A 27,566-nucleotide genomic window follows, 5' to 3' on the forward strand; every position below is an offset into this window, starting at 1 on the left:
ACCAAACCTCCTCAAACACTGCGACCTCCCTTCAAACACTTTTGCTCCAACTCGTTGTTGTCCTAGGCTTAATACCAACCCTCAAACATGTGCCACAACCTCCCTGTGCAAGAGAACCAAGGCCTGCGGCCTCCTACCAGCCTCTCGGCCCCCTGTCCAAGGTGATCTAGGCCTGCGGCCTACCTGTAGCAGCCTCCCAAGGATGTGTCCTGCTGATAGGAAGAGAAACCACCCAAAATCTGCCCCAAGACACCATCCAATCCACCCTCAACAAATGCAGCAACCTCTTGTAGCTACTCGGCCCTGTAAGAGACACAAAAAACACATACAAACAGTCCCAAACAAACTCGTTTAGCCTCCTTCTCTAACTCAGTTGCCTCAGAGATGTATTCTCTATCAATGGAATGCACTTGGATGATGACAAATGACCTCACACATCACTTGTATTTATATCTTTCTTTGCACAGTGACCTCTTGACAGTGGTTTGACAATATGTTGGACTGTGGTCCACAAGACAGAAAACAGTGATAGTAAAATACCTCAGTAAACATGAGAAGTGACAGTGATATGTGCCTGTGCATGCATGACAAAATTATGTGACATTGACCTAATAATGTATGCAGTATGACATGGTGAATTGTGATGATATGGCAGTGAGATATATGGCAGTGGTTGAAGTGCAACAGTGGAAGAAGCAGATGTAGCAGCAGATTGAGGTACAGTAGTAAGTGGCAGCAGTGTAATAAGTATAGCAGTGGAAGCGGTGAAAGCAATGGAAACAGTTACAGTGTGTGTGGTGGCAGCAGTAGGAGAGGTAACAGTGACAGAAGCAGTGGACAGTGGCAAAAGCAGTAGCAGATGAATGGACAAGTGGTAGTAGAGCAGTGGGCAGCAAAACAAAGATTGCATAGCGAGAGTGACAGCAGAAATAGGGTACAGCAGTATAGTGGCACGTTGATAGAAGTAGGCAGCAGTGGGAACAAGTATAGTGCCAGGTACTAAGTTACCAGGATTCGGATACAGATACGGATATGGATTCGGATTCAGATCCGCCAATATTTTGAAAAGTCAGGATCTGGATACGCGAAGAAAAACGGCGAGTACAAATAATATAAATATTTTTTTATAATTTTAAAAATAAGAATTATAAATTTTATAATATATAGTTTATATATATTTGTAAAATGTAATACTTATTTAAAATAATTAATATATTCCATTAATAAGCTTAGAATTAATATATTATTTATGTATTAAATAATAAGTATTCATACAAATTAAATAGTTTATAATTAACGTAAAACATAATATAACTATTATAAAAATTATTATTATTATAAATTACCTATTGAAAAAAATTAATTATTATAAATTAAATTAAAGAACAAAACTATTAAGATTGGTTTGTAAAGTGAATTGAATTAGAAATTTAATAATATAAAGTATCGGAGACCAAACGCTCGGGAGCTGGGAATTTGAAATATTTAATTATCATAAAATAAATTAAAGAACAAAACTATATAGATTCATTTATAAAGTGAATTGGATTAGAAATTTAAAAAGATAAAGTATCAGAGACCAAACACTTGGGAGTTGGGAATTTAAAATCCACGTAAGTGTTTTGTGGGCAAAATAAATTTACGTGGGACCTGAAGGCTAACAATTGCGTGACGGACATATGTTCCAACAGACATTTATCAATGTTAAATAATATGTTAAAATGCCCATTTGAATAATCGTTTGACACACATATGTTCGGACAGACTTTTGTTACCCAACTGGTCCAACCAACGCACCTTCATTTGCAGAATCGATCAAGCCACCACCATAGAACACATGATTTTGTAGGTTTGGATTTACTACAAAAGGTTCATTATTTTTGAAAGTGACTCTTAAAGCGCACAGTGCGGATCCCAATGGATCAGTGGATCTGGATCCGATCCGCGGATCCAACTACCTAGCCCCACGGATCCGGTAACATAGGGAAGGTATAGTTAATGAGGCCTTAGTCTCCTTCCCCTAGACTTCTTTCTACAACCTTGTGTGACTTGCTTCAAGACAATTGAGGAGGAGGCTTCACCTAGAATAGGCATATAACTAAATCAACCAAGATATTGCATCACACCTAGTTTAGTTTTGCATTTCATCTATCTGAATTTTTCTCTTCTTGCAGCATTGTTAGTATTGTGACTTGAGACATCCATTTGCAAGTTTCTTAATTCTCATTGAGCATGGTTAAGGCACTAGTCTATCATATTTATCTTGTATCTGCCTCATTGATCCTAATTGAATCCATCTTAAAGCACATTGCTCATAAATATTCACACTTGCTCTAATCATAATCAAGTTGCATTAACAGCAATTGCCTTGCCCTTAGATCTCCTAGACTACTTGTTTCAACAAGTTTTCCTCCATCATTCATCCTTAGGGACTACCCCCCTCCATCATTCATCCTTAAGGACTACCCCCCTTGACTTAGCTAGGAGAGAGTCTAGACTCTAAACAGAGTGAGTAGGGATCAAAGTGACAGCCCCTACTCTAAGCATTGCGCCTTAGGTGTACACTAAAGCACTAAGATACTCATCTTGTTACCATGGTTATATCGTGAGATCAATATCATGTTGAGCTACATACCTATCCAATAGGTAGTCATTAAAGTATGGAGCCAACCCTTATCGTAAGAGCTCTACTGGGAGGTTTGCAAGTGAACCATATAACTTTGTTTAAAGATCAGCAATGCTTTACCATGTAAATATTGTGTGACCAAACCATCTGTAATTGAATGCAATTCACATTAACTGTCATATCTACCACTTTCTATTTTGGCCTTGTGCTTAAATTGGGGAGAACCAACACATTACTTGTATATAGATTTACATGTCATCAATGTACTACTTCAGTCTTGATTCTTGAAGGCGGACTTCTTTGTTTCCTCGCAGATTTTCCATTCTTGATCCTGCAAATTTTACTCTAAGACATGATGCTCATTATAAGAATAATTGCATGAGGAAGACTAAAGCAGAGACAAGCATGCAAGAAATGGATGATTAAAGTTCCTGCCTGGCACTCGACACAGAATATAATACAAATCCATGTATTTAAAAGCTAGTAATATGTCAATCAATATTTCTCTTGAGATGGCATTGAATCCAAAGGAAATGTGGGTACAAATTAAAGTTGAAAAGTGTATGATTAAGCAGCATGCATTTTCATCAAGGGAAAATGGGAGTGATGAGAAAACCTGGCCATAAAAACTACAGGAAGAACTATTGTGTGATATCCTTTCACAATATCAGCAGCCTGTTGGGAAAACGTCTTAAGTAGTATAGCACTTGCCACCTGAGTTTCCTTGTCACCAACCGAAGTGTACAATGCAATAGAATCCTCAATCATCTTCTGTGCCTGAGCAGACCCGGCATATTTCAGCAAACCTCCACAAGCTGCTGCAAATGCTTTCTTTGATGCTGAACTTTTCTCTCTCTCAACAGCTGGAAACAAAACTTTGACTAGGGAATTTATATATGGCTTTATATCTGAACCTACATTTTGAACAAGAAAACTAATAAACCTTGCAACACCAACCCTGCAATAAAAATGGATATTAGAATTAAATGGATTTTCAGGAAGTGAGAAAATAAAATGCTGTACAAAATGCAAGAACTTGAGATTCTAGAAATATGTATAGAAAAGGAAAAAAATAGCAGTGTGCTTCACAAAGATGTACGCAGCAGCACATGTACACATATCAATAAGTAACACACTAATTCACGTTATAAATATAAGCCAATGCTTTGAATATTTTAGGTTAATTTGTGCACTTCCACTCCTAGCTGTGAATGCATATTAATCAGTCTTAGACTCTTATATATCAACCAATGCTCAGAAAAATTCCTGCCTTTTCTTCTAAGTTTCAACTGTCGTGTCTATTAAACTTAAACGAAAAATACATTCATTTCAAACAACTCTTTAGGAATTGTAAATGTCAATTTGCACAATAATTATTACTATACACTATGTTGCACAAAATGGGGGAACAGCTACAAGTTTCCAGACAGGTAAGCTGCAGAAATGTGACCGTTCCCCAAATTTTTGAAACACAATATTTAAAAAATTAAAAATGTACAACTATTTTGAAATATAGATTTTTTAAAAGAAGAAATTATCTTTCAGTAAATGATCAAGAAAAATAGAATGATAAAAATAAAAGACAATTTAATGGTACTCATGTCTATTGTACATATTAATTCCCATACATACATTATGAAAAATCCAAAAATGGCATTGATATATGAGGCTATTCCTTTATTGGATATCCAAATCAGCGTTTTTCCAGGAACAAGGCCATTTTCCAGGAGGAATACCTATCCCCACCTCAAGTCTTCAATATGATCAATTACTAAGATGATGAATTGAAGATGCCTCATGTTGCCCTTTCAAGGTAAACTACCTCTAGAGACACACTCCTTTGGGTGTCGTGATGCTGTTTTGATGAGATTCTTGCTCATTTTCTCAAATTCACACCTGTTCTTCCACTTCTTTCCATCAGATACATACCTGAGCTCTTTCAGATGATTTTACCATGATATATTTGTTGAGGTGTTGTCACTGATGTCAAAGCACTGGTCAAGCATGGCTGATATGCTGATAGGTTCATCATTGATAGTCAAAGGTTTGTAATTGATGTCAAAGAAAGAGAAGCCCATTAGTCCAGCTGAGGTGGTGCAAAAGGACTTGAAGCCCTCAATGTTCAAATGAAAGCCAGAAGCAGCCCCTGAAGTAAACAAGATTTTAGTGAATTGAATCAAGGCAAACACGAGGATGGATTACAGCATCTCGTAGAGTTCGTCGAGACCTTTCCAACAGTAGGTGGCATGCCTCATAGTTCTTCACAGTTGAAGAAACGTCAAGTTTTAAAGATGGATGTGTGAATCTAGTCTCAGTACACATTTCGGCCTTTACACAGTCTTGTATTAAAAAAATAAATTAATATACAAGTCAGATCCAACTAAATGCACAGGTCGTCACCAACGAGCCCTCTCGGTTAGTATAAATAGCACAATTAATTCACAGATTAGATGAGAATCAACTCACTGAGATTGAAAGGAGATAGCTGCGATGAGCTGAATAAGTCTACAGAAGTGGTAAATGGGTCTGCAATGAATTGAACAGGTCTACGAAAGAGATTAAGTCATGCAAACAAGTCTGGGTTCAAGGAATAATTAACCCTGTGATTTGATGTGAGTTTGCGGTCAAAGAATAATTAACCCTGTGATTTTGGTGGCAGTTTATGGTCAAGAATCAAATAACTCTGTGGTTTTGGAATTAGTCTGCAATCAAGGGAAGATCAAGAAGCTTGTTTAGATCCAGGATTAAGTGATACCTTTTGTATATCTCGACTCTCTACAACGGGAAACAGAACTTGTAGAAGACTAAATTGAAGGAGTGCAAGTGACAGGTGGAGAGTGATCTCGAGTTTTCAGTGGTGACATTCACGGGAAGTGGAATCGTAGCTAACAACTTCTTCAAACGAACATGTTGATTGAACTTGCAAGACACCACCTGATCAGCAGTCGATGAAGGTGGGAAAACGAAAGTTGTAATAACTGTTGATTTGGCGTAGCATTGGATGTGCTTTAGCCACGAAAATTGGTGGATATGCTAAATCACATGAGATCTCCAAGACCCAGAAATGGTTTGGGCAGAATCTAACCGGTTTGGAAGATATTAAAATGATTAATATTTTTAATGGAAAAATATTAATAGTTATTAATATAAAACTGGGTTGGAATGGTCCAAAAGTCATGGATGAAACCAAATCTAATATAAGCCATTGATTAGAGATTTAATCTCGGTTGTTGATGGACCAACGAGAAGTATAAGAGGAGGCTTGAGGGTCAGTTGGAAAACACATCGAGAGATCAAGAACTCGATTTTTTGGGGCAGGGTTTGCTGAGGAAATTGAGTGAGTGATCAAAGTTGCAGCTGAGGGGCAGTGAATACCTAGCAGAGAAGCAGAGTTAGTACCAGGAGGATCAACGCAGAGCCGGGAGAGGGACGCAAAGCCAGCTAGAGGCCATGCAAAGGCATCCAAGAGTTGCGCAGAGCCAGAGAGAGCTAGCGTGTGAGACGCAGAGGGTCCAGGGGTTGACGCAGAGGCTCCAGAAGCTGACGCAGAGCCCAGAGAGGTTGACCCTGGGGCAGAGAGGCTGACGCAAGGCCTAGAGGCAGCACTGGGAGCATTTCGTGGGACAGACTGAGAGCTGAAGAGCCGAATAGGGTGACGCAGTCCCTATCAGAGTGACGCAAAGTAGTAGAAGCTGCATTGTTGCAGTGGGATCGTTCATCTGGTGTTTTAGCCGGAATATCTGTCTCCGACTAAGAGGTACTATTGCTGAGGGCATTCTTTATTGGGTGAGCCAATTCTAGCACCCAGGTTGTATTCTGAAACTGCATAATAATAAAACCCTCTGAATACTTGCACCGGTTTTCCCTCATTGGGCTTTTCCAGGGTCATTAGTCCAAAAACAACGGTGTCACTTGTGTGCTTGTTTACTTTCAGTTGATGATCTATATGTGTTGATATTGTACTTGTATTTATTTTCAGTATTTACATGGTAAATATCTTGTTAAGAATTGAACAAGTAGGAAGAAATAAATCAAATAGTACAGGAAGAATCTCTAATGGTTTAAACTTAGAAATTCCAACAGTAACCAGTGTTTTGCTCCTGTGGACATTTAATGCTATCCTGACAAACCAGTGTTAATTGATATTGTATAATAGTGCCAGCTTTTCTCGTGAGCCATCAGGACAAAAAATACCTTTGAAGAACTCGATTAATAGATAGAGCAGTGAGAAGTCATCCTATTTGAAGGATCTTGACTATGCAAGAGGCTTATAACAACACTAGTCCAAAATGTAGAGACCAAGGTGCAACAAGCTAAGTGACAGTGTTAGTGACAAAGACAAGGATTCCATTGACACTTGCAGACCTATGACCTGCAAGGTATAGGCCAGGATGAGCTGAGAACATCTGAAGAAAAAAGTCAAGTACAGGTTAGGTGGTTGTAGTCAGAGTTTAGAGTGCAAATCTGAATATTGTGTGATGAAGTGACAAACAGTTGAGATAGAAGGAATTTTTGAAGACCAAAACATTAAAGATAGATCCAAAGTACAACTTGGAGTAAGTTGGTGTGGAAACTCAACCTTAATCTCAAGTTGCGTGCTTCTCTCTTAGCATGGAAACTCGTGTCAGTTTGGTGGTCTTATTGCTATAGTTTCTCTCTTTAGAAAATGGTTGTCTCAACCTCTTCAGCTCTGCTTCTCCTCCTCAGCAGAAGCTATCTCAGCCTCCTCTTCTCTAACTCTACACTTGAACAATGAGAATTTTCTCCTTAGCCTTTTCTCCCTTTTTAGTCTCCTTAATCATGAGAATCTCTAACACTATGATCAATGGCTAAGATTAGATCTCAACTCTCCTTGATCAAGGGTGGAGATATGATCACCCATTGACCCCCTTTTCATGTCTCCCCCTTCATTAATGAACCTCCCTAGTCACTTTATTAAGTTGTTGTACCTTGTACCTTTTTCCATAAAAAGTCACTTTAAAAACATAAAGTAACTTTAATAATATAAAGTACTATGTACTTTTTGTCCCTTATAAAGTGACTAAAATTCACATGAATTTAATAACTCATAAAGTCACCCACTAAAAAGGTGTCACGTGTGTTTTCCTAGGCTAAAGGCAAAAAGCACTAGGAAACACCTCCCTGGTACCCTTTTTCTCAACACTCCCTCTTACCGAGGAAGGTGTTTCTCACCACTCCAATCTTATCCCTGAAGCAGACATGCTTGCCCCTTCTCATCACGTTGCCATCCACAGCATGTTTGATCTTATAAAGCCACTTGGAAGTCACCATTAACTTCCCTCAGGCCTCGACACTATCTCACAAACATCTATGCTCGGTGATCTTGTAACTTGGGACCTCGTCACCCTAAAAGCCGGTGATCCACCCGATCCCTATGCACTTCTAATGTGGCAGAATCTAGCTCCTTAGTCATATGGCGACTTTCAAGTTGGTTCTCTCAGTCCAGTCTGGCCTTCCAGCAAGCCTCTTCAATATTATTTTTTGTGTCGATGGCAGAACTGTGTCACAGGGCCTTATGGGTCGTTGCGCACCAGTTTTGCTTTCTCGCAAAATAGTTATGTAATGCTAGATCTTAGGAGCATGGTTTTGGTTAAATGTCAGTTTATTTTTTAAAACTATAAGATCTTCGAGCTCTAGTTTCTCCTTCTTGGGGAAGAGCCCTTTAGTTTCTGTCTTCTAGTTTCATCACACTAAGGTAGAGAATGCACTCTTGGATGTAAAGTATGTAAATTTTTTGCCTATTAATATAATGTAGATACATTTGCTTACCAAAAAAAAAAAAAAAATCAACACACCTTCATATTCCTCCTTTTTTTTTCTAATATAAAAACTCTTCTTTCACTTATACGAAAAATCGTAAATATATTTACACTTATACTTTTTCCCTTCTATTTATATAAAAGACTTTGAACACCTTTCATCAAAATGAATTAATTTATTCCACTTTTAAAAGACAACTTAAATCTTCTTAATCAAGTCACGACTCACAACTGTTGGTTAATGTTACCCTTTCGAACCAATCTTATGTCTAGTAATTCGAGATTGGAGCTTACAGGTACGAACATGAATGGAAAATTCGTTGTGCGGACTACAAATTGTGTACGGTCGTTGGAGTCAGAAGGCCACAGAAGCACTAGCGATGATGTGGGGAGGTCAGACAACGATTGATGGAGTGTGCTCGAGTCGTAGTGGAGGAGAAGATCGTTGCACCTATCGTGGTTGTGTGCGGCGAGGGCATTGTAGTGATAGGGGTTGCTTCAGTTCAAACCCACAGAGCAACGAATGGGGACAGAGCGGCAGTAGGGGCAAGGTGTCTGGTGTCAGTGGTCGTGGAACAGGGTTTGGTGGATGCAACCAAGGTGATGTCTGCTACAGGTCGATTGACCGCTTACGTGGATGCAGCGGAGCAGCAAGTCCAACAGCGGTTGCAGACGTTGTGGTTGTGGTTCGCTCTTGCTCGGTCAATAGTCGACGGCTGAGGTGGAAGCAACGAGTTAGATGCGGGCTAGGTAAGTTGTATTTTGCTCCTTTTTTTTCTTTTTTTTAATTGAATTATATTTTTATATGATTTTTTTTAATTTATTTATTTATTATTAGTATTAGTATGATATATATATATAGATATATATATATACATCTGTATTTTTTTAACTGTTCTTAATTTCCAATAAAAAAAATTTAATTTCTACTCTTTTTTTATATTACTTTTATTTTATTTTATTTTATTTTTTAATATAATTTTTTTCTTATATATATATATATATATATATAAGAAGATCAATTTTAGGGGAGAACGAGGAGCGGGAGCTGTGCGGCGGCGATCCTAGGGTTTCTCGGCTCTGGTAGCTGCCTGAGCCTGCGGCGGCAGGCCTACTGCTGGTGGGGGTTCTGGTCGCCCTTCCGGCTGCCATCGCCTGGTATTACGTGCTGCCAGTCATCGGCTGTGGACGGGATTTTCTTCTGTGCTTTGAGCTTCGCGGCGGCGGCGTTTTCCTCTCGATCCTCGGCGGCTCTCTGCGCACCATCGACCCTCCGACTTGGGGTTTCAGTTAGGGGCTTTGGCCTTTGGTTTTTGTGCTGCGTTGTTGTGCAGGGACAAGGGTTTTGGGCTTCTGACTTTCTTCATGGGGGCGAGGTGGCTGCCCTAGCCGCCTCTGCCCCCGGAACCGACCCGCCTCAGCTCGTTACGGGACCTGTTGGCCTCCCTTGCTGATGCTGGTACTTTTTTGGTCCTTTGCTAGTTACCAATGCAGCTATGGAGAGTGTTGAGGGATCTGAGGTGTGGAGTCTGTCTCTGCATCGATTCGTGCTGCTTTTCTATGGCTGTTGCTGGCTAGCTTCTTTTCTGGCTCCTCTGGTTTTATGGGTGGTTTTCTTCCACTGGCTTCTGCGATTTTTGGTGGAGAGTTGAGGGGATGGGGGTGCCTCCATTTCGTGCCTCTCCCCTCTGTCCTTTGGCAGCCATTTTGTATTACTGCTCATTCCACAGGAGCTTTCGTTTTTATTTATGTTTATCAGCTTGTAAGGGTAGGAGTATACTCTGTTGGGGTTTACATACCCTGTTTCTGGATGCCCTGTCTGAGGGCTTTATCTGCATACTTCCCTGAAGTATTGGTTTTTGTAAGTGGTTTACCCACACTACAGCATATGCGTTTCAGCATCTACAACATGTAATTTTCTGAAATTAATGGAAATTACGCGTTCTTTTCTTCGGAAAAAAAAAAAAATATATATATATATATATATATGCTCCTCTTTTTTTCTTCAACCTTTTTTTATACTATACTCTTTTCTTCTATTTTTATTTTTTTTCTAACATAAATTTATGATTTTTTTAACATTTCTTTTCTCTTTTTTAATATTTTTATTTTTTTAAATTTATTTTTTTCAATGGCCAAAGCCCTGACGTCGAATCCAACAAAATGTAGAACCTCCAACTATGTAGCGAAATGCTTGAATTGTGGCGGGAACAATGTTGACGAAAATTGATAGCCAAAGGTCAGATCAGACTAGCTTTGTGCAACAGTTGAACGGCCAATGGATAAAACAACGCTGATACCAATGTAATGAACAAGGTTCGTATACTTAGAGGAATGCTCTAATACCAATGTAACGAACAAGATTCGTAATAGCAAATTAAACACTCCAAAAGACTTGGAATATGAAGATCTCCACTGAACATACAAGAATATATATTAAAATGTATAAATGAGAATGATCATGTTACAAATGAGGCGCTCGCTTATATATCTACGCAAATGCCCTTTCCCTGAATGGTCATGTCCTTAGAACATGCCTCTTCATTAACTAATTACTAGCTAACCAATCATTAATTACGATTATTATTGTTTACATTAATATTATTATTTTTATATAAATTATATTCATAGCAATTTAGCCTTTCAAAGATTTATTGTAAGACATATTCTTCATGTTGGATTTAAAAGAGAAATTTTCAAAATTTGAATTTTTGGTTCCAAGTTAGTCAAGTAGGCCTAGTGAAAAGACACACCTATTCATGAAGGAAAAGCATCTATATAAAGGCAATTGACCTCCTCCACAAGAGCACCATTCAATCTCATCACAAAACAATAAGTTATGGGCACCCAAGCGAAGGCTGAGAGGAAGAAGAAGGATGAAGATCTCTCTCTAATTCTCTAGCTCGCATCTCTCTCTCTCTCTCTTAGTTTTCACACATGTGACATTTTGTTAAAATTGGCAACTAGGGCCAAACTCCACCTTGGACAGCTCATATGATGAAGCTAATATTTTTATTGGATTCCTCTTTTCGAGAGGTGTAGGATTGATCTAAAGATCATCTCATTCTGACATGTACAAATGGAATTATGAATTTATTTCTTTTATGGACAAATTGTCAAGGTCGGCCAACAAACTAATGTAGGCTCAGAAGCCCAAAAGTCATGTCTTTTCATCCTCAACGTTGCATATAAATAGAAGGAGCATCTACCTCATTTGGACACTCATCATCACTCACATATCTCTCTCCTCATCTGATTGGGTCATACGGATTTTTGGGCAGCTTCTCTCCTCCACACGTGTGAAGTGTTGACTGTACTTTTCTATTTTCTGCATTGACCAAATTGCAGCAAGTTTGACCAAGGTTGACTGGGCAGCAATTGACCTTTTTGATTGTGTTTTTCTTGGGAGAAATTTTGTTTGCGCAAGCTACATTTGTTGGCACAAATGTCGAGATTTTTTAGGTTGTTTGACCAACATTGACTGCAGGTTTGACTCTGCGTTGACTGAGTTTGACCAACTTTTTCTAGACTATTTTGGGCTAATTCAAGCGGTTCTTGGAGGTTGAATTCACTGGGTTTCACTGAGCTGATTTGGAGGAGTAACTCTGTTGATTTGAATGGTGTTGACTTTCTGGTTAGAACATCCTGTTGACTACAGTTTCACTGGATAGATTTGACACTCTATGGGCAAGTGAATTTTGTATATTGTACTCTCTCTCTCTACTGAACTTTTGAAGAATAATAAGAAGACTTGATCAAAGGGTTTCCCCACATTGGGGCTTTTCCCTGGCATCCGCCAAATATTGTGTCCTCTTGTCTTGGCTTGTCTTCAACGTTTTATTTATGTTTTATCTGCATACTATCATGTTAATGTGATTTCTAATCTGGAAATTGATATTGTGCTAATAAGAAAAATTGAAGTAAATTGCTCTAAAGCATAAAACATACCATTGTTATCTAAAATTAACATGGTATCAGAGCTGAGGTGAAGACAAAGCCCAAGCAAGAGTGAGAAGAGCAATCACTGAGATTTGTTGGACAAGGACAAGATTCAATGGCCTCCGCATCTTACTTCAAACCTGATGACAAGCTCAATGATAAGTCTGATTATCATGCATGGAAGATGTCTCTTGATTTGACTTTGGAAGAGCAGGATGTTATGGACTATGTGCAGGGAAAGATCACTGAACCTCCTTCAAATGCACCGGCTACCGCTAAGACAAAGTACAAGAAAGGTGAAGTCAAAGCTAAGAAGATCATCAGGGATTCTATTAACAAGCATTTGGTTGCATACATCTCCAATTTGAACACATCTAAGGAGATGTATGATAGGTTGGTTGGCATGTTCAAGGTTAGCAATGCAAACCAAGTCCTCTTTCTCAAAAACAAGTTGAAGGACATGAAGAGAAGAGTCGAAGATATCCAATCCTACTTCATGAGGATTACCAAGATCAAAATGATCTTCTTTCAATTGGAGAAGTTATCGCTGATAGGGAACTCACTCTCATTTCCCTTGGAGGTCTCCCTCGTGAATGACGTGTTCAACACTAGTATCTTCAACAATGACAGGATTCCAAGTTTTGAAAAATTGTTGACTAGATGTACTCAAGAAGAAACAAGGTTGATGGAGATAGACATGCCTTCAAATAGGAATGAACTTACTACATTCTCCGCTCATGCTAAAAAGAAGAACAATGCAGGTTCAAAGAAGCAATATCAAGGAAGACCGGATTCAAAGATGGAAGGAAGGGAAGATGCTTCATTTGTAACAGGTTTGGCCACTATGCTAGGGAGTGTCCTAATAGAAGGGATACACCTCGGGATGATGACAACAACAACCACAACAATTTCACAGGCAACGACAATCAAAGGAATGGCAGATTCAACAACAAAGGAAAAAGGAATGCTCCCGCTACTCAACATGGAAATGGTCGACCTCCCAAAAGATTAAGAAACTCCAGGTATGATGAATCTAATATTGTAGATAACAATCAAAAATAATTTTATTTTATATATGCCCTCTCTACTCCCTCTCCACCGGATACCTTGGGAAATTGGTTGCTTGATAGTGGTGCCTCAAGGCACTTCACTGGGTATAAGGAAGCTCTTTCAAATCTGATAGAAAAGGATACAGCTTTGGAAATCATTCTTGGGGATAATGCCACCTATCCCATGAAGGGAGTTGGGAATATTGCTCTTCAATTGAATCAAGGTAACACCATTCATCTACAAGTACTATATGTACCTGATCTAAATAAGAACATGGTATCTATCTCGGCGATGGACGACAAAGGATTCAAGGTCGCATTCATTGATGAATAGGTATGTGTTCGGAAAAGAAATTTCAAAGAAGCATTTACTCTTGGATTCAGGATTGATAGCCTATATCAAGTTGGAGGAAGCCCCTTGGGAGCTATGTCTTGCGACACATCACTTCAATCTGAATTATGGCACCGGACGTTTGCTCATCTACATTATAAAGCTCTACCCAATGTGAGGAAGATGGTGAAAGGTATGCCCAAATTTAAAGTAGAATATGAAGGTGTTTGTCAGGGATGTGCCGAAGGAAAACATACAAGGGTACCATTCCCCTCAAGTGATAACAAGACTACCGACATTTTGCAATTTGTTCATTCTGATCTATCTGGTATGTTGCCCGTGACATCTTTGGGAGGATATTTATATTATGCTATCTTTGTGGATGACTTCTCTCGCAAAACTTGGATTTATTTCTTGAAGAAGGACAAAGTGTTCACATGGTTCCGTCTTTCAAAACCTTGGTTGAAAATCAAACAAGAAAGAAGATCAAAATATTGAGGACTGATAATGGAACCAAGTATGAATCAAATGAGTTCAATGACTATTATAGAGAAGCTAGCATTAAGAGGGACACTACTACCGCATATACTCCTGAGAAAAATGGTGTTGTTAAAAGAAAGAACCATTCCATTATAGAAGCCACTCGTGTCATGCTTCATGATCAAAGCATTCAGAAGTTCTTATGGGCAAAAGCTACCAACATTACCGTGTATGTTCAAAATAGATGCCCTTATCAAGCATTGGACTCCAAAACTCTCGAAGAAGTTTTCAGCGGTAAGAAACCTGATGTTTCTAATTTTAGAATTTTTGGTAACCCCGTGTACTTCCATGTGCCGAAAGAAAAGAGAAGCAAATTGGTTGCATCTGGGAAGAAAGGAACATTTGTGGGCTACAATGAAACTTCTAAAGCATATAGAATCTACGTGCCTGGTCAAAGAGAAGTGGAGATAAGTCATGATGTCACCTTTGATGAAGATGCTGCCCTTGGGAAGATTAGTAACCTTCCTATTCCAAGGAAGGACAATGAAGCAAATACAGGAAAGAAAGGAGAACCACAGGATGAGCTGATGCCCGATGTTGAAGGACCAATGGATCCCATTGATCCACCTCCTCATGAGCCCTCCTCCTCAAAAAGGAGACCCTCATGGCTTAGGGAAACTCTCGAAGATGCTGAGGGACATATTGCACCAAGGGGGACATTTCGTGAAAGTAAGAAGCCGAATGGGTACCAAGGGTACTTAGCTACCATGAGCACCATTGTCCAAACTGAGCCTTGCACATTCGAAGAAGTCGTGAAACACCAAGTTTGGAAGGATGCTATGAACGAAGAGTATGAGTCGATTATGAAAAATGATGTCTGGGATGTGGTCCCTAGACCCAAGGACAAATTTGTTGTCACCTCTAAATGGCTCTACAAGATCAAGCATGGAGTTGATGGAAGTGCTGAAAAGTTCAAGGCCAATATTGTTGCTCGAGGCTTCTCTCAAAAGGAAGGTGTGGACTATGATGAGATATTTGCGCCAGTTCCTTGATATACCACCATTCGTTCGATTATAGCCCTTGCTACCTCGCAAGGATTGAATCTACACCAGATGGATGTCAAAACCGCCTTCTTGCATGGTTCAATTAAAGAGGAAGTCTATGTAGAACAACCTGAGGTGTTCGAAGTTCAAGATCGTCAGACACATGTATGCAGGTTGAAGAAAGTCCTATATGGGTTGAACCAAGCTCCTCGGGCTTGGTATGAGAGGATTGACAGCGATCTAATGAAGCTGGGATTTACAAGAAGTGAAGTTGATCTGAACCTTTACATTAAGGTTGAGAATGATAGACCTCTCATTTTGGTACTTTATGTGGACGATCTCTTTCTAATAGGTGCAGGCCCTCTTATTCATCAATGCAAGAGGGAGTTGGCTTCCGAGTTCAAGATGAAGGACCTAGCACTGATGCATTATTTCTTAGGGTTGGAGGTCTGGCAAAAGCCAGGTGAGATTTTCCTTTCTCAAGGAAAATACATTGTGAAGCTACTTGAAAGAATTGGGATGGTGGATTGCAAGTCTGTGACTACTCTGATGGAACTTAACTTCAAGAATTTATGCGGAAGTGTTGGGCCCAATTTGGAAAATCCTTCTGAGTATCGTCAACTCGTGGGGGCCCTGATGTTCTTGGTGAACTCTCGTCTGGACATATCCTTTGCAGTGAATACATTGAGTCAATTTATGGTTGAGCCTCATCACATACATTGGATTGCTGCCAAGAATTTTCTGAGATATCTTCAAGGCACAATCACCTATGGACTGAGATACACTATCAGGAATGTGAGGCTCCATGGTTATTCTAATGTTGGTTGGGTTGGCAGTGTGGTGGATCATAAGAGCACATCAGGATATGCTTCTCACTAGGTTTTGCTTCGATATCCTGGATAAGAAGGAAGCAGAAATCGGTTAATTTGAGAACCATCGAGGTTGAATATATTGCTGCTAGTATGGCCTCCTGTGAAGTTGTCTGGTTGAGGAAGCTCTTTAGTGAGTTGTATGGACATGTGTTGGATACCACCATGATCTTTTGCGACAACCAAACTGGGATTCGTCTTTCTGAGAATCCCATGTTTCATGACCGTTCCAAGCATATTGATATTAGGGACCACTTTATTCGAGATATAGTACAACGAGGAGCAATAAGGCTCCATCACATTGGGACTAGTGATCAGGTCGCAAATATTCTTAATAAGAAGCCCCTAGGGAAGGTCAAATTCTTAACCTTCCGTACTTCTTGGAGCAATGAGCGACCATAGGGTGGGAGGTTCACCTTCCCCTTGTGGTGCATTATGTACAGGGTGAGTGGTTCACCTTCCCCTGTGATACCCCATGATGGTTGATATATGCATAGGATGAGTGGTTCACCTTCTCCTATGGCATATGAGCATGATGAGTGATCCACCTTCTCCTACCGATACATCCTACCCATGTAGCACGGGACTCATTGGAAGTACCTCTCATTTGGCCAATGAGTAGGGAAATGAGGATAGGGACCATAGTACTATCGATGGATGCATCGTGTACTATTGTACGCCCTATGCTAGGATGTTTGATATTGATTTGGGATCAATGGAGACTGACTTCGAGTCAGTGGAGAGTGGTAAGATACACTCTCGATCATTTCTTCTTCATTATTTCTTCATAGTTCAGCAGAGCACAGCAGGGATGAAAGGAATGGTATAGATTGTCAGATGGTTTGGCAGGTGGAGTTCTCCCTAGTTGAGAGGGAGTGTTAAATTTGGCAACTAGGGCCAAACTCCACCTTGTACAATTCATATGATGAAGTTGATATTTTTATTGGATTCCTCTTTCCGAGAAGTGTAGGATTGATCTAAAGATCATCTCATTCTGACATGTACAAATGGAATTATGAATTTATTTCTTTTATGGACAAATTGTCAAGGTCAACCAGCAAACTAATGTATGCTAAAAAGCCCAAAAGTCATGTCTTTTCATCCTCAACGTTGCATATAAATAGAAGGAGCATCTACCTCATTTGGACACTCAACATCACTCACATATCTCTCTCTCCTCATTTGATTGGGGGATTTCTGGGCAACTTCTCTCCTCCACACGTGCAATAGGTTGACTGTACTTTTATGTTTTCTGCGTTGACCAAGTTGCAGCAAGTTTGAGTAGCGTTGAACGGGCAACAGTTGACCTTGTCTGACTGCGTTTTTCTTGGGAGAAATTCTGTTTGGACAAGCCGCATTTCTTGGCACAGATTTCGAGGTTTTCTGGGTTGTTTGACCAACATTGATCGCAGGGAATTTGACCGCAGGTTTGACTCTGCATTGACTGAGTTTGACCGACTTTTTCTAGACTGTTTTGGGCTAATTCAGACTATTCTTGGAGGTTGAATTGACTGCGTTCGACTAAGCTGATTTCGAGGAGTAATTCTGTTGATTTGACCAGCGTTGACTTTCTAGTTAGGGCATCCTCACTCCTAGAGGTGTATCGGTGATCTAGCATCTCCACTAAAGTCACATGACTCTAATAACTAACTCATAAAGTCACCCACTAAAAAGGTGTCTCATGTGTCTTCCTAGGCTAAAGAAAAAAAGAACTAGGAAACACCTCCTCGATACCTTTTTTCTCAGCGATCACTTAGACTTGAGACAGGGGACTTAAGTTTCAAAGAATATCGATCTCAGCACAATTCAGTGTTATGATAAAATTTCATCCCAAGTTTCCAGTAACCAAAGAATTCCACATAAGTTAATTTGGGATGCTAGATCATTTTACTATGCAACAATTTTGTACCACACTCAAAAGTTCATATCGTCTTGTATCATCGAAGATAATAGTTCCACAAGTTGAGAAGACGAACATACATTACGAGACAGAAAAAAATATCAAGCCTTTTCATCAATAAGCTTCAAGGACAAATCTTTTCTAAAGGGGAAGGCAATGTTATGAATGTAAATAATTAATAATAAATAAGTTAACCGTGATTAGTCTTTGAGGAGGCATGTCTCAAAAGACATGACTGTTCATGCAGGGGTACTGTTGATTTGGGGTAGCATCGGATGTGCTCTAGCCACAAAATATGGTGCAAAGGTTGGGGCACATGAAATCTCCAATACTCGGAAAGAGTTTGGGCAGATTCTAAACAAATCAAGAAATATTAAAATAATTAATATTTTAATGGAGTCCCTAAGTCTAAACTTAGGGAAAATAAAATATTAATGTGTATTAATATGAATCTGTGTTAGAGTGGTCCAAAAGACATGGATCAAGCCAGATCTAATCTTAGCCGTTGATTAGGGGCTTAATCTCGGCTGTTGAGATATCAACAAGAAAAGTATAAGAAGAGGCTTGAGGGTCACTTGAAGAGCACACTAGACGATCAGTCATTCTATTCTCTAGAGCGGGGTTTGCTACGAGAGATAGAATCAGTGATCGGGAGAGCAGCTGAGGGACATTGAGTACAGAGAAATAGACAAGGCAGAGATTATGTCGGAAGAGCAGCGCAACAACCAAGGAGGGCTCACGCAGGGCCACGCAGAGGCAGCCAAATGTTGCGCAGAGTACCAGAGGGGCCAGCACAGTTGACACAGAGGCTCCCAGAGCTGACGCAGGGCCTCCTGGGGCTGACGCAGGGCCTGTTGGGGCTGACGCAAGGCTAGCGTGGGATAGACAGGGGCTGACGCAGTCCAGATTTGGCAAACGCTGGGGTTGCAGGAGTAGTTTTGTGCTAAGGAACTGCCATAAGGGTTTTCCGGGGTTTCAGCAAGGAGATTTCTCTCAAACTATGAGGTATAGCTGCTAAGGAAATTCTCTATTGGGTAGGCCAGTTTCGACACCCAGATTGTACTTTGATATTGCTTAATAAGAAAACCCTCAGATAGTTGCACCAGTTTTCCCACATTGTAATATCCCGTTTCCGGAATATTCCTCAAACCCAAGCAGATTCCTACCAAACACGTCCAAATGATATAGTGACCGGGAAACTCAAAGTGATAAAAATAACAGTGGTACAACATATAATAATTGTTGAAATTTGGTACCAGAGGACAGGTGGTTCCTTAAGGCTTTGATCTTTGGCCTAGGGAAAGGTGTCCAAAAGAATTTAATTTTTCTCCTAAAGTAACTTTATAATTTTTATAAAGTTAAATCTAATTTAAAAGTGACATTAAGTGATAAAGTTATTAAGTCTAATTTTAAAGTGACTTTTATAAAGTCAATGAAAAATTAGAAAGGAAAAGTGACTTTGGAAATAAATGACTAAGTGCGACTTTATTAAAGTGGGGTGAATTAAAAAATAAAAAGTGAGATTTAAATGAGCATTTAATCTCAGCCTTAGATCTCAATCTATTTCAGCCATTGGATTTAGGGATCACCCAAAAGTCACTTGGGGTTAGATTAAAGGAGGAAAAGGTCATTCATTCTTTCATGAGCAGATTGGGAGAAGGAGAGCAAGAGAGCAAGAGAGATTTCTGAGCAGGGAGGAGAAGGAGACAGCAGCTTGGCACACATTCCAAGGCAGCAATTAAGCAGATTTGTACAGCTGATTCAGCACACAGTGAAAGGCAGATTTTGGCACGATTTTCGAGGAGTGGTTTGCACAAAAATTGAGGAGCAGTTTGCTGATTTTTCTGCATGCAAAACGAGGGCCGTACAGCGCATTTATTGCAGTCCGTACAACGCATTTAATGTTGGTCGTACAGCAGCATATAATGCTGAAAGTGGGCACGAAAATCGAGGAGGCCGTACAGCATTTATTGCTGTCCTGTTTGATGTGCTTTCTAGTTTGCTGTGAGCTATGTTGCCAGGAAACGTGGGTGCGGAGACGGGGACGGGGACGAGGACGGGGACGGGGATGGCATTTTTGGAAACAGGGTGTGTGGGTTCGTCGAGTAATATAATAATATTAAATTTTATAAATTATAAATGTATAATTTATAATTAATAATATATATGAAATTTGAATTTGTATATTTTTTCAACTTTAAATTTTAAACAAGAAAACTTTAATGATAATCATTTAAACATGCATATTATTAATTAATATTTCATATATATATAATTAATAATATATATGAAATATATTAAAGTTGAAAAAATATAATTAATAATATATATGAAATTTGAATTTGTATATTTTTTCCAAACCCATTCTGATAATGCATAAATGGACCTGCTTACCATTTTCATCTGATGGCAGTCTGGCACATGCCTTCAGAATAATAGTGAAGATCACTTGGTTTGGATTTATGCCAAACCAAAGCATTCTGCCACAAATTGGAAAGCATCCATGCAACAGTTGTGGTCAGCATATCCTACTGTCATTGAGTTCCACGAAACCACATACCACGCGTGACGCAAGCATCCTATCAAATACAGTTTTGGAGGTCAAACTTGTTCCCTAACTCTATATTGTCATATTAACATTGCAGGCATCATTGTTTGTCTGATCACACTGCTATAATGTCCATCCTTTTCCATGCTTCCAATTTCTCTTCCTATGCTTATCTTTCATTTTATTTTCCAAATCCAACAGAATTTCAGACCTTTCTCAAATGTTATGTTACCTGTTTGACCCTCAAACACAAGTCCCTAGTATTAACTACCATAAAAAAGAGTGAAGATATTAACTATTGTTTTATACAGACAAGCATAACATATGTTGCTTGATGCACTTAACTTATTCAATTTAGAGCTGCACCATATTTTCATCCAAAAATGAAACACATGAAATCAGTACAAAGTCAATTATACAACTTGCTGGCAAGCATCTTTTGTCAAGCCAACATATGGAATAATACATTACAGCTATAAACTATAATTCTTGTGTGCATCTCTCTATGTCCATTAATGTCTGTTCTCTCTATGTCCATTAATGTTTGTCTATGTGTATGCATCGATTTGTGTGCATACATCTACATCTTATATGTATTTATGTGAGATTTGAATTTCAACACTTCTCATCATGAGCAAAAATAGAACAAGAGTGTCTCTGAAATGCCTTTACTGCTATTTATAAGTCATTACCTGAAGCTCCAAGGAAAAAAAAAGGTCTCTAACTGAAGCCTGATCCCTATTCTGCCCAGACAAGCTCTCTGTAATCATATATCCAAGGAGGTCGATAGTCCACTCACATCTTTTGTTCACTTGAATATCTTGATGTAACTTCAACCTAAAATTTTTGAAAATACCCATGCTACTTCAAACTTGTTGTATGGGCTCTTGTCCTTGAGAAATGCCCTAGGGAGATATAGCCTTTGGCATGATACATGAAAACAGTAAACAGTCATCAAACCTCCACTCCCTTTGTAGAGACACCAACAGAATAATATAGCACTTCCAGCTAACTTATTTTACTTAATCCTCAATATAAATCCCAAAAAAACAGAGTTGAGGAAATAATGAAGTGGATTAAATCACTCAGGACGGTTTCCTGCATGGTGACCTCATTTATGAACTTGGCAGAATAGTGGCAATTATGACATATGCACTTCTTGCGCTTTTGATGCGACTTAAGTGGTCTTTACAACTTTCTGAAAAGCACAAACAAAATATAAGCTTCTTCCTCTTGTAAAACAATGCAAATTCCCACCACTCCTATTGCACATCATGTGATGATCACTACCACCTGCTCCTGTTTCTTATCATCCAGCATATAATGCACATCAGGTGCATCCCCTGCTTCCTTCATCAACCCTGTTAGTCACTGCAATTCTGCATAGATCTCCTCTGTCTGTGGGTGTGATCTATCTCCTACAACAAATGTATGCACTTTTTTCTTAACCTCAATCCAACTATATATTATTAATTATATTTTAATATATATTTTTTTATGAAGAACCCAACCCGAAGAACCCAAGAACCCGTTAAAGGAAAGGAACCCAATTTTTTTTTTTGAAGAACCCGGTTCTTCTGGGTTCGTTTGGGAAGAACCCGTACCCGAATCCGGTACTTGGGTGCGGGAACCCAGGACAGGTTCGAGAACCCCACCCCTGGGTGCGGGTACCCGTGCAACACAGGCTGTGAGGCATGGGAAAAGAGATAAGTTGTAAATTTGCTTGTTGATTTTTTGCTGAATATTTCTCACTGTCAAAAGGCAATTTTTAGAAATAAAGAAGAGCTCTCAAACTGGTTTTCCCCAAGAGTTGTAGGGGGTTTTTCCAGGGTCAAGTTGACCAAAAATCTCAGTGTTTAAATGTGTTTTAATGGCTGTTTATTACTACTGATTTTTATTTCTGCAATTTCCATCATTCTGTAAAATTTCCAGAATTTGTGTTTTTAGCAATATTTATTTTTTCAGCTTGTTAAATGTATGGTTATGGGAAAGGGCATTTAACTACATGGGAGAAATAAGGTGAAACTGAAAACCGGGGTGGGAAAACAGAAATTTCTACATGGTATCAAAGCTTCAGTGCTGAAGGGCAGTTTGGGGCAGCAAAAGGAAAAATTACAGCTGCTGATTTTTCACTCAGAAAATTCCAGCAAGCTGATTTTTTCATAAACAACAGTTTTATCTTTACTACAGCAGTGCTATTTTTCAGTTTTAGGGCAGCATGATGTCATTGGGATTGAGGATGGAGGATAGGATGGATGGGCATATAAATTACAGCGTTTGGAAGGAGAGAATGCAGAGTATCTTTGAGGAGGCAGAAGTCTGGGATATCATGGTGCATACCACACAGAACCCTGTTGTTGTGCCTACTGATGCTACTCAGTTGGCTGAGTAGAATAAGAAGAACAATAAGGGTAAGAGGCTGATTCTAGACGGAATCAAAGACCATTGCATTCCTCATGTGAGAGGAAAGAGCAATGCCCATGAGATGTGGACAGCATTGTCCAATCTCTACTAGAGTACCAATGAGAACCGGAAGATGGTCCTGAAGGAGAAGCTGAAAAACATTAAGATGGGTAATAATAGTGCAGCTGGATATCTCACAAAGATTACTAATGTGAGAGATGAGTTGGCAGCGATTGGAGAGGCCATTCCACCCACTGAGTTGGTGCGGATTGCAGTGAATGGCCTCCCCCGTTCATGGTTGAACTTTGCTGAGGGGGTTTGTGCACATGAGACCCTTACCACATGGGAGAGGTTTTGGGATGATTGCATTCAGACAGAGATCAGGAAAGGTCAGCTTGGGGCAGCCAAGCCAGTTGAGCAGGATGAGGATGTAGCACTGGTGGCAGGAGGCAAGAAAGGCAAAGGGAAGAAGCAGGCTTCCACAAGCAGTGGTGGGGGCAAAGGCAAAGGTAAAGGTAAACAGGGGAACACACAGAAGGACTATTCCAAGGTGAAGTGTTGGAATTGTCAAAAGATGGGACACTATGCAGTTGTGTGTCCGGAGAAGAAGAAGAAGAAGGGGAAGAACCAGGACGTGGCAGCTTCAGCAGAGATTGAGGACTTTGCAAGTCGTTTGACCGGGAGTTTGCATTCACTACGTGTGAGTCCTCTAGTGCAGGATCACCTGCCACACAGGTTCAAAGGGAGCATGATTTTCCCTCGATTAGCGGAGCATCTTCAGGTATCTGGTATGTGGACAGTGGGGCTTCACGTCATATAACAGGAGTCTGTGAGTACTTTTCAGAGCTTTCAGAGAGTGGCACTGATATTGAGGTAGTACTCGGTGATGACAGAGTTGTTAGAGCAGTCGGGGTGGGGACACTGACATTTCAGAGGGAGTCCAAACCTCCCATGAAAGTGTCAGATGTTCTTTATGTGCCAGGGATGAGGAAGAACCTCATATCCGTCTTAGCTTTGGAGGACAAAGGATATGAGGTACTGTTCAGGGGAGGACAGGTGTTGATGTATCCCAGGGGCACTCCAGCTGATTCAGCTAGAGTGATAGGTGTACGCCATGCAAAGGTGTACAAGTTTGCATTCCAGCCCCTTTTGGCATTGAGTAGTAGTACCGACAGCAGAGCTAGCAGTTCTGAGCTGTGTGAGATTTGGCACCGCAAAATGGGACATATGTATCATGGAACCTTGAGGACATTGCGGGAGTTCACTACAGGTGTGCCAGATTTCAGTACTGATCACTTTGATATTTGCAGAGGTTGTGCGATGGGCAAGTTTGCCAAATCCCCTTTTCCCAGCAGTGACAGCAGAGCGACTGAGATACTTGATTTGATTCATTCCGATGTGAGCGGTCGGATGTCTCATGTTTCCTTGAGTGGATATGAGTACTATGTTTTATTCATTGATGATCACTCCAGGAGGACCTGGATTTATTTCTTGAAGACCAAGAGTGAGGTCTTCAAGCGGTTTCAGGAGTTCAGAGCTCTTGTGGAGACACAGATAGGTCAGAAGATCAAGTCCCTGAGGTCGGACAATGGAGGAGAGTACACCCTGGAGAGTTTGTTGATTATTGTGCGGAGGTAGGCATTAGGAGGGAGTTCACTGTTCCTTACAACCCCCAGCAGAACGGGGTTGCGGAGAGGAAGAACAGATCCATCATAGGGGCTACCAAAGCCATGTTACATGATCAGGGGTTGCCATTGTTCTTGTGGGCAGAGGCCTGCAACACAGTTGTTTACTTGCAGAACAGGAGTCCTCATCGTGCCTTGGGGCACATGACTCCGGAGGAGGCTTTCTCTGGGAAGAAGCCTGATATTGGTCATCTTCATATCTTTGGATGCATTACATACTCCTATATACCCAAGGAGAAGAGGACCAAACTAGAGCCCACCGCAGAGAAGGGTATCTTTATGGGCTACAGTGAGACCTCAAAGGCCTTTCGGATTTACATTCCTGCACAGAGGAGAGTTGTTGTCAGACGGGATGTGAAGTTCGAGGAGGTCACGGGAGTTAGAGTATCTGGATCAGCCAGACCCTCAGCAGCAGTTGAGTCAGTCGCAGGGATCCAGTGGGCAAGGATCAGGAAGATCCGGAGGTACATCTATGAGGATGTCAGGTCCGTCAGTGAGCAGTGGCTTGCCGAGCCAAAGGGGTGGTGCTCCGGGCAACATGCAGAGCAGTTCACTAGGGAGTCCACTGATGGACAGTTCACACGGTACCTCAGGTTCTACAGGTTCAGGTGTAGGCAGGAGGACAGCAGACAGACAGTCAGGAGTTCAAGCTACTGATGGTGATGAGGAGGAGGAGTTTCATTCTCCTATGGGAGAAGCATGCTCAGGGAAGAGAAAGCCCAAGTGGCTTCAGGACACCTTGAGAGATGCCACATCTGTTGCTGAGCCGAAGAGGCCGGTCAGAGAGAGTAGACCACCTGAGAGGCTTTGTAGCTATATGGCGATGGTTACCAGCATCCTTGACTCTGAACCTTCTAGCTATGAGGAGGCAGCTAGCCAGCAGGTCTAGAGAGAGGCCATGCAGGAGGAGTATTCTTCTATCATGAAGAATGATGTTTGGGAGGTGGTGCCGAGGCCTGAGGGCAAATCCGTGGTTACTTCCAGATGGCTTTACAAGGTAAAGCATGTTACAGATGGCAGCATTGAGAAATTCAAAGCAAGGTTTGTGGCTAGAGGGTTCTCCCAGGTAGAGGGAGTTGATTATGAGGAGACATTCGCTCCCGTGGCTCGATATACTTCGATCTGCTCCATTATATCGATAGCAGCAGAGGTGGGTTGGAAGATCCACCAGATGGATGTGAAGACTGCATTTCTCATTTGCTTCATACAGGAGGAGGTGTACATTGAGCAGCCACAGGGCTTTGAGGTGCATGGGAAGGAGTCCCATGTGTGCAGACTGAAGAAAGCCCTTTATGGCCTGAAGCAAGCTCCCAGAGCTTGGTACTCCAAGATAGATACATATTTGCAGGGGATGGGTTTCACAAAGAGTGAGGCAGATCCGAACCTTTACTTTATTGTGATTGGTGACGAGCCTCTCATTCTGGTGTTGTATGTGGATGACTTAGTCATTACAGGTGCAAAGAGACTCATAGAGCACTGCAAGAGAGATCTTGCGACGGAGTTTGAGATGAAGGACATCGGCTTGATGCATTACTTTTTGGGTTTGGAGGTGTGGCAGGAGGAGGGGCATTTCTTCCTGGGGCAGGGGAAGTATATTGTGGACATCCTTAGCAGATTCCACATGGAGGATTGTAGACCCATGTCGACACCGATGATCACCAACTGGAAGAAGCTTCATGCTTCGGATTCCGAGTTGGTGGATCCCACATTGTACAGGCAACTGATTGGTTCCTTGATGTATTTGGTCAACACTAGACCAGATATTTGTTTTGCAGTCAACACGATGAATCAGTTTATGTGTGAGCCTGGGAAGGTTCACTAGGTGGCTGCAAAACACATTTTGCGGTACTTGCAGGGGACAGTGGATTATGGTCTGGACTACAGGCAGGGAGATGGAGTGAGATTGGCAGGATACACTGATTCTGATTGGGCAGGTTGTGCTTCTGATAGGAAGAGCACTTCAAGGTGTTGTTTTGGGTTGGGTTCAGCAATAGTGTCATGGTTCAGCCAGAAGCAGTAATCAGTAGCACTAAGTTCAGCGGAAGCAGAGTATATGGCAGTCAGTCTAGCTAGTTGTGAGGCTATCTGGCTTCGCAAGATGTTGTTTGGCTTATTTGGTCAGCCGTTGAGACCTTCAGTGATTTACTGTGATAATCAGAGTTGCATTAAACTCACGGAGAATCCAGTATTTCATGACAGGTCAAAGCATATCGGGATCAGATATCATTTCATCAGAGACTATGTTCAGAAGGGAGCTATGAAGCTTGAGTATATTTCCACTAATGAGCAGGTTGCAGATCTTCTTACCAAAGCCTTACCACGGGGCAAGCATGTCTACTTCAGAGACAAGATGGGTGTGGTGAGGAACACCTTCCTCGGTAAGAGGGAGTGTTGAAATTTGGTACCGGAGGATAGGTGGTTCCTTAAGGCTTTGATCTTTGGCCTAGGGAAAAGTGTCCAAAAGAATTTGATTTTTCTCCTAAAGTAACTTTATAATTTTTATAAAGTTAAATCTAATTTAAAAGTGACTTTAAGTGATAAAGTTATTAAGTCTAATTTTAAAGTGACTTTTATAAAGTCAATGAAAAATTAGAAAGGAAAAGTGACTTTGGAAATAAATGACTAAGTGGGTCTTTATTAAAGTGGGGTGAATTAAAAAATAAAAAGTGAGATTTAAATGAGCATTTAATCTCAGCCTTAGATCTCAATCTATTTCAGCCATTGGATTTAGGGATCACCCAAAAGTCACTTGGATCACCCAAAAGTCACTTGGGGTTAGATTAAAGGAGGAAAAAGTCATTCATTCTTTCATGAGCATATTGGGAGAAGGAGAGCAAGAATGCAAAAGATATTTCTGAGCAGGGAGGAGAAGGAGATAGCAGCTTGGCACACATTCCAAGGCAGCAGTTGAGC

At 40.6% G+C, this 27,566-nt stretch overlaps 1 protein-coding gene across 1 annotated transcript in view; it reads right to left on the minus strand.

Moving 5' to 3' along the window:
* The window catches only part of LOC149233914 (ARM repeat superfamily protein), a 524,198-nt gene that overhangs the window by 191,372 nt on the left and 305,260 nt on the right, over positions 1 to 27,566 (minus strand). Inside the window, exon 26 of the mRNA XM_089371682.1 lies at positions 3,243 to 3,584. Coding sequence (XP_089227808.1) covers positions 3,243 to 3,584 — 342 coding nt within the window. The remainder of the gene's footprint in view (positions 1 to 3,242; positions 3,585 to 27,566) is intronic.

Source organism: Pinus tabuliformis, chromosome 8 (genome assembly GCF_031772625.1).
Source record: "Pinus tabuliformis cultivar Carrire ecotype Pingquan chromosome 8, CPIR1, whole genome shotgun sequence".
In the NCBI taxonomy this organism is placed as follows: domain Eukaryota; kingdom Viridiplantae; phylum Streptophyta; class Pinopsida; order Pinales; family Pinaceae; genus Pinus; species Pinus tabuliformis.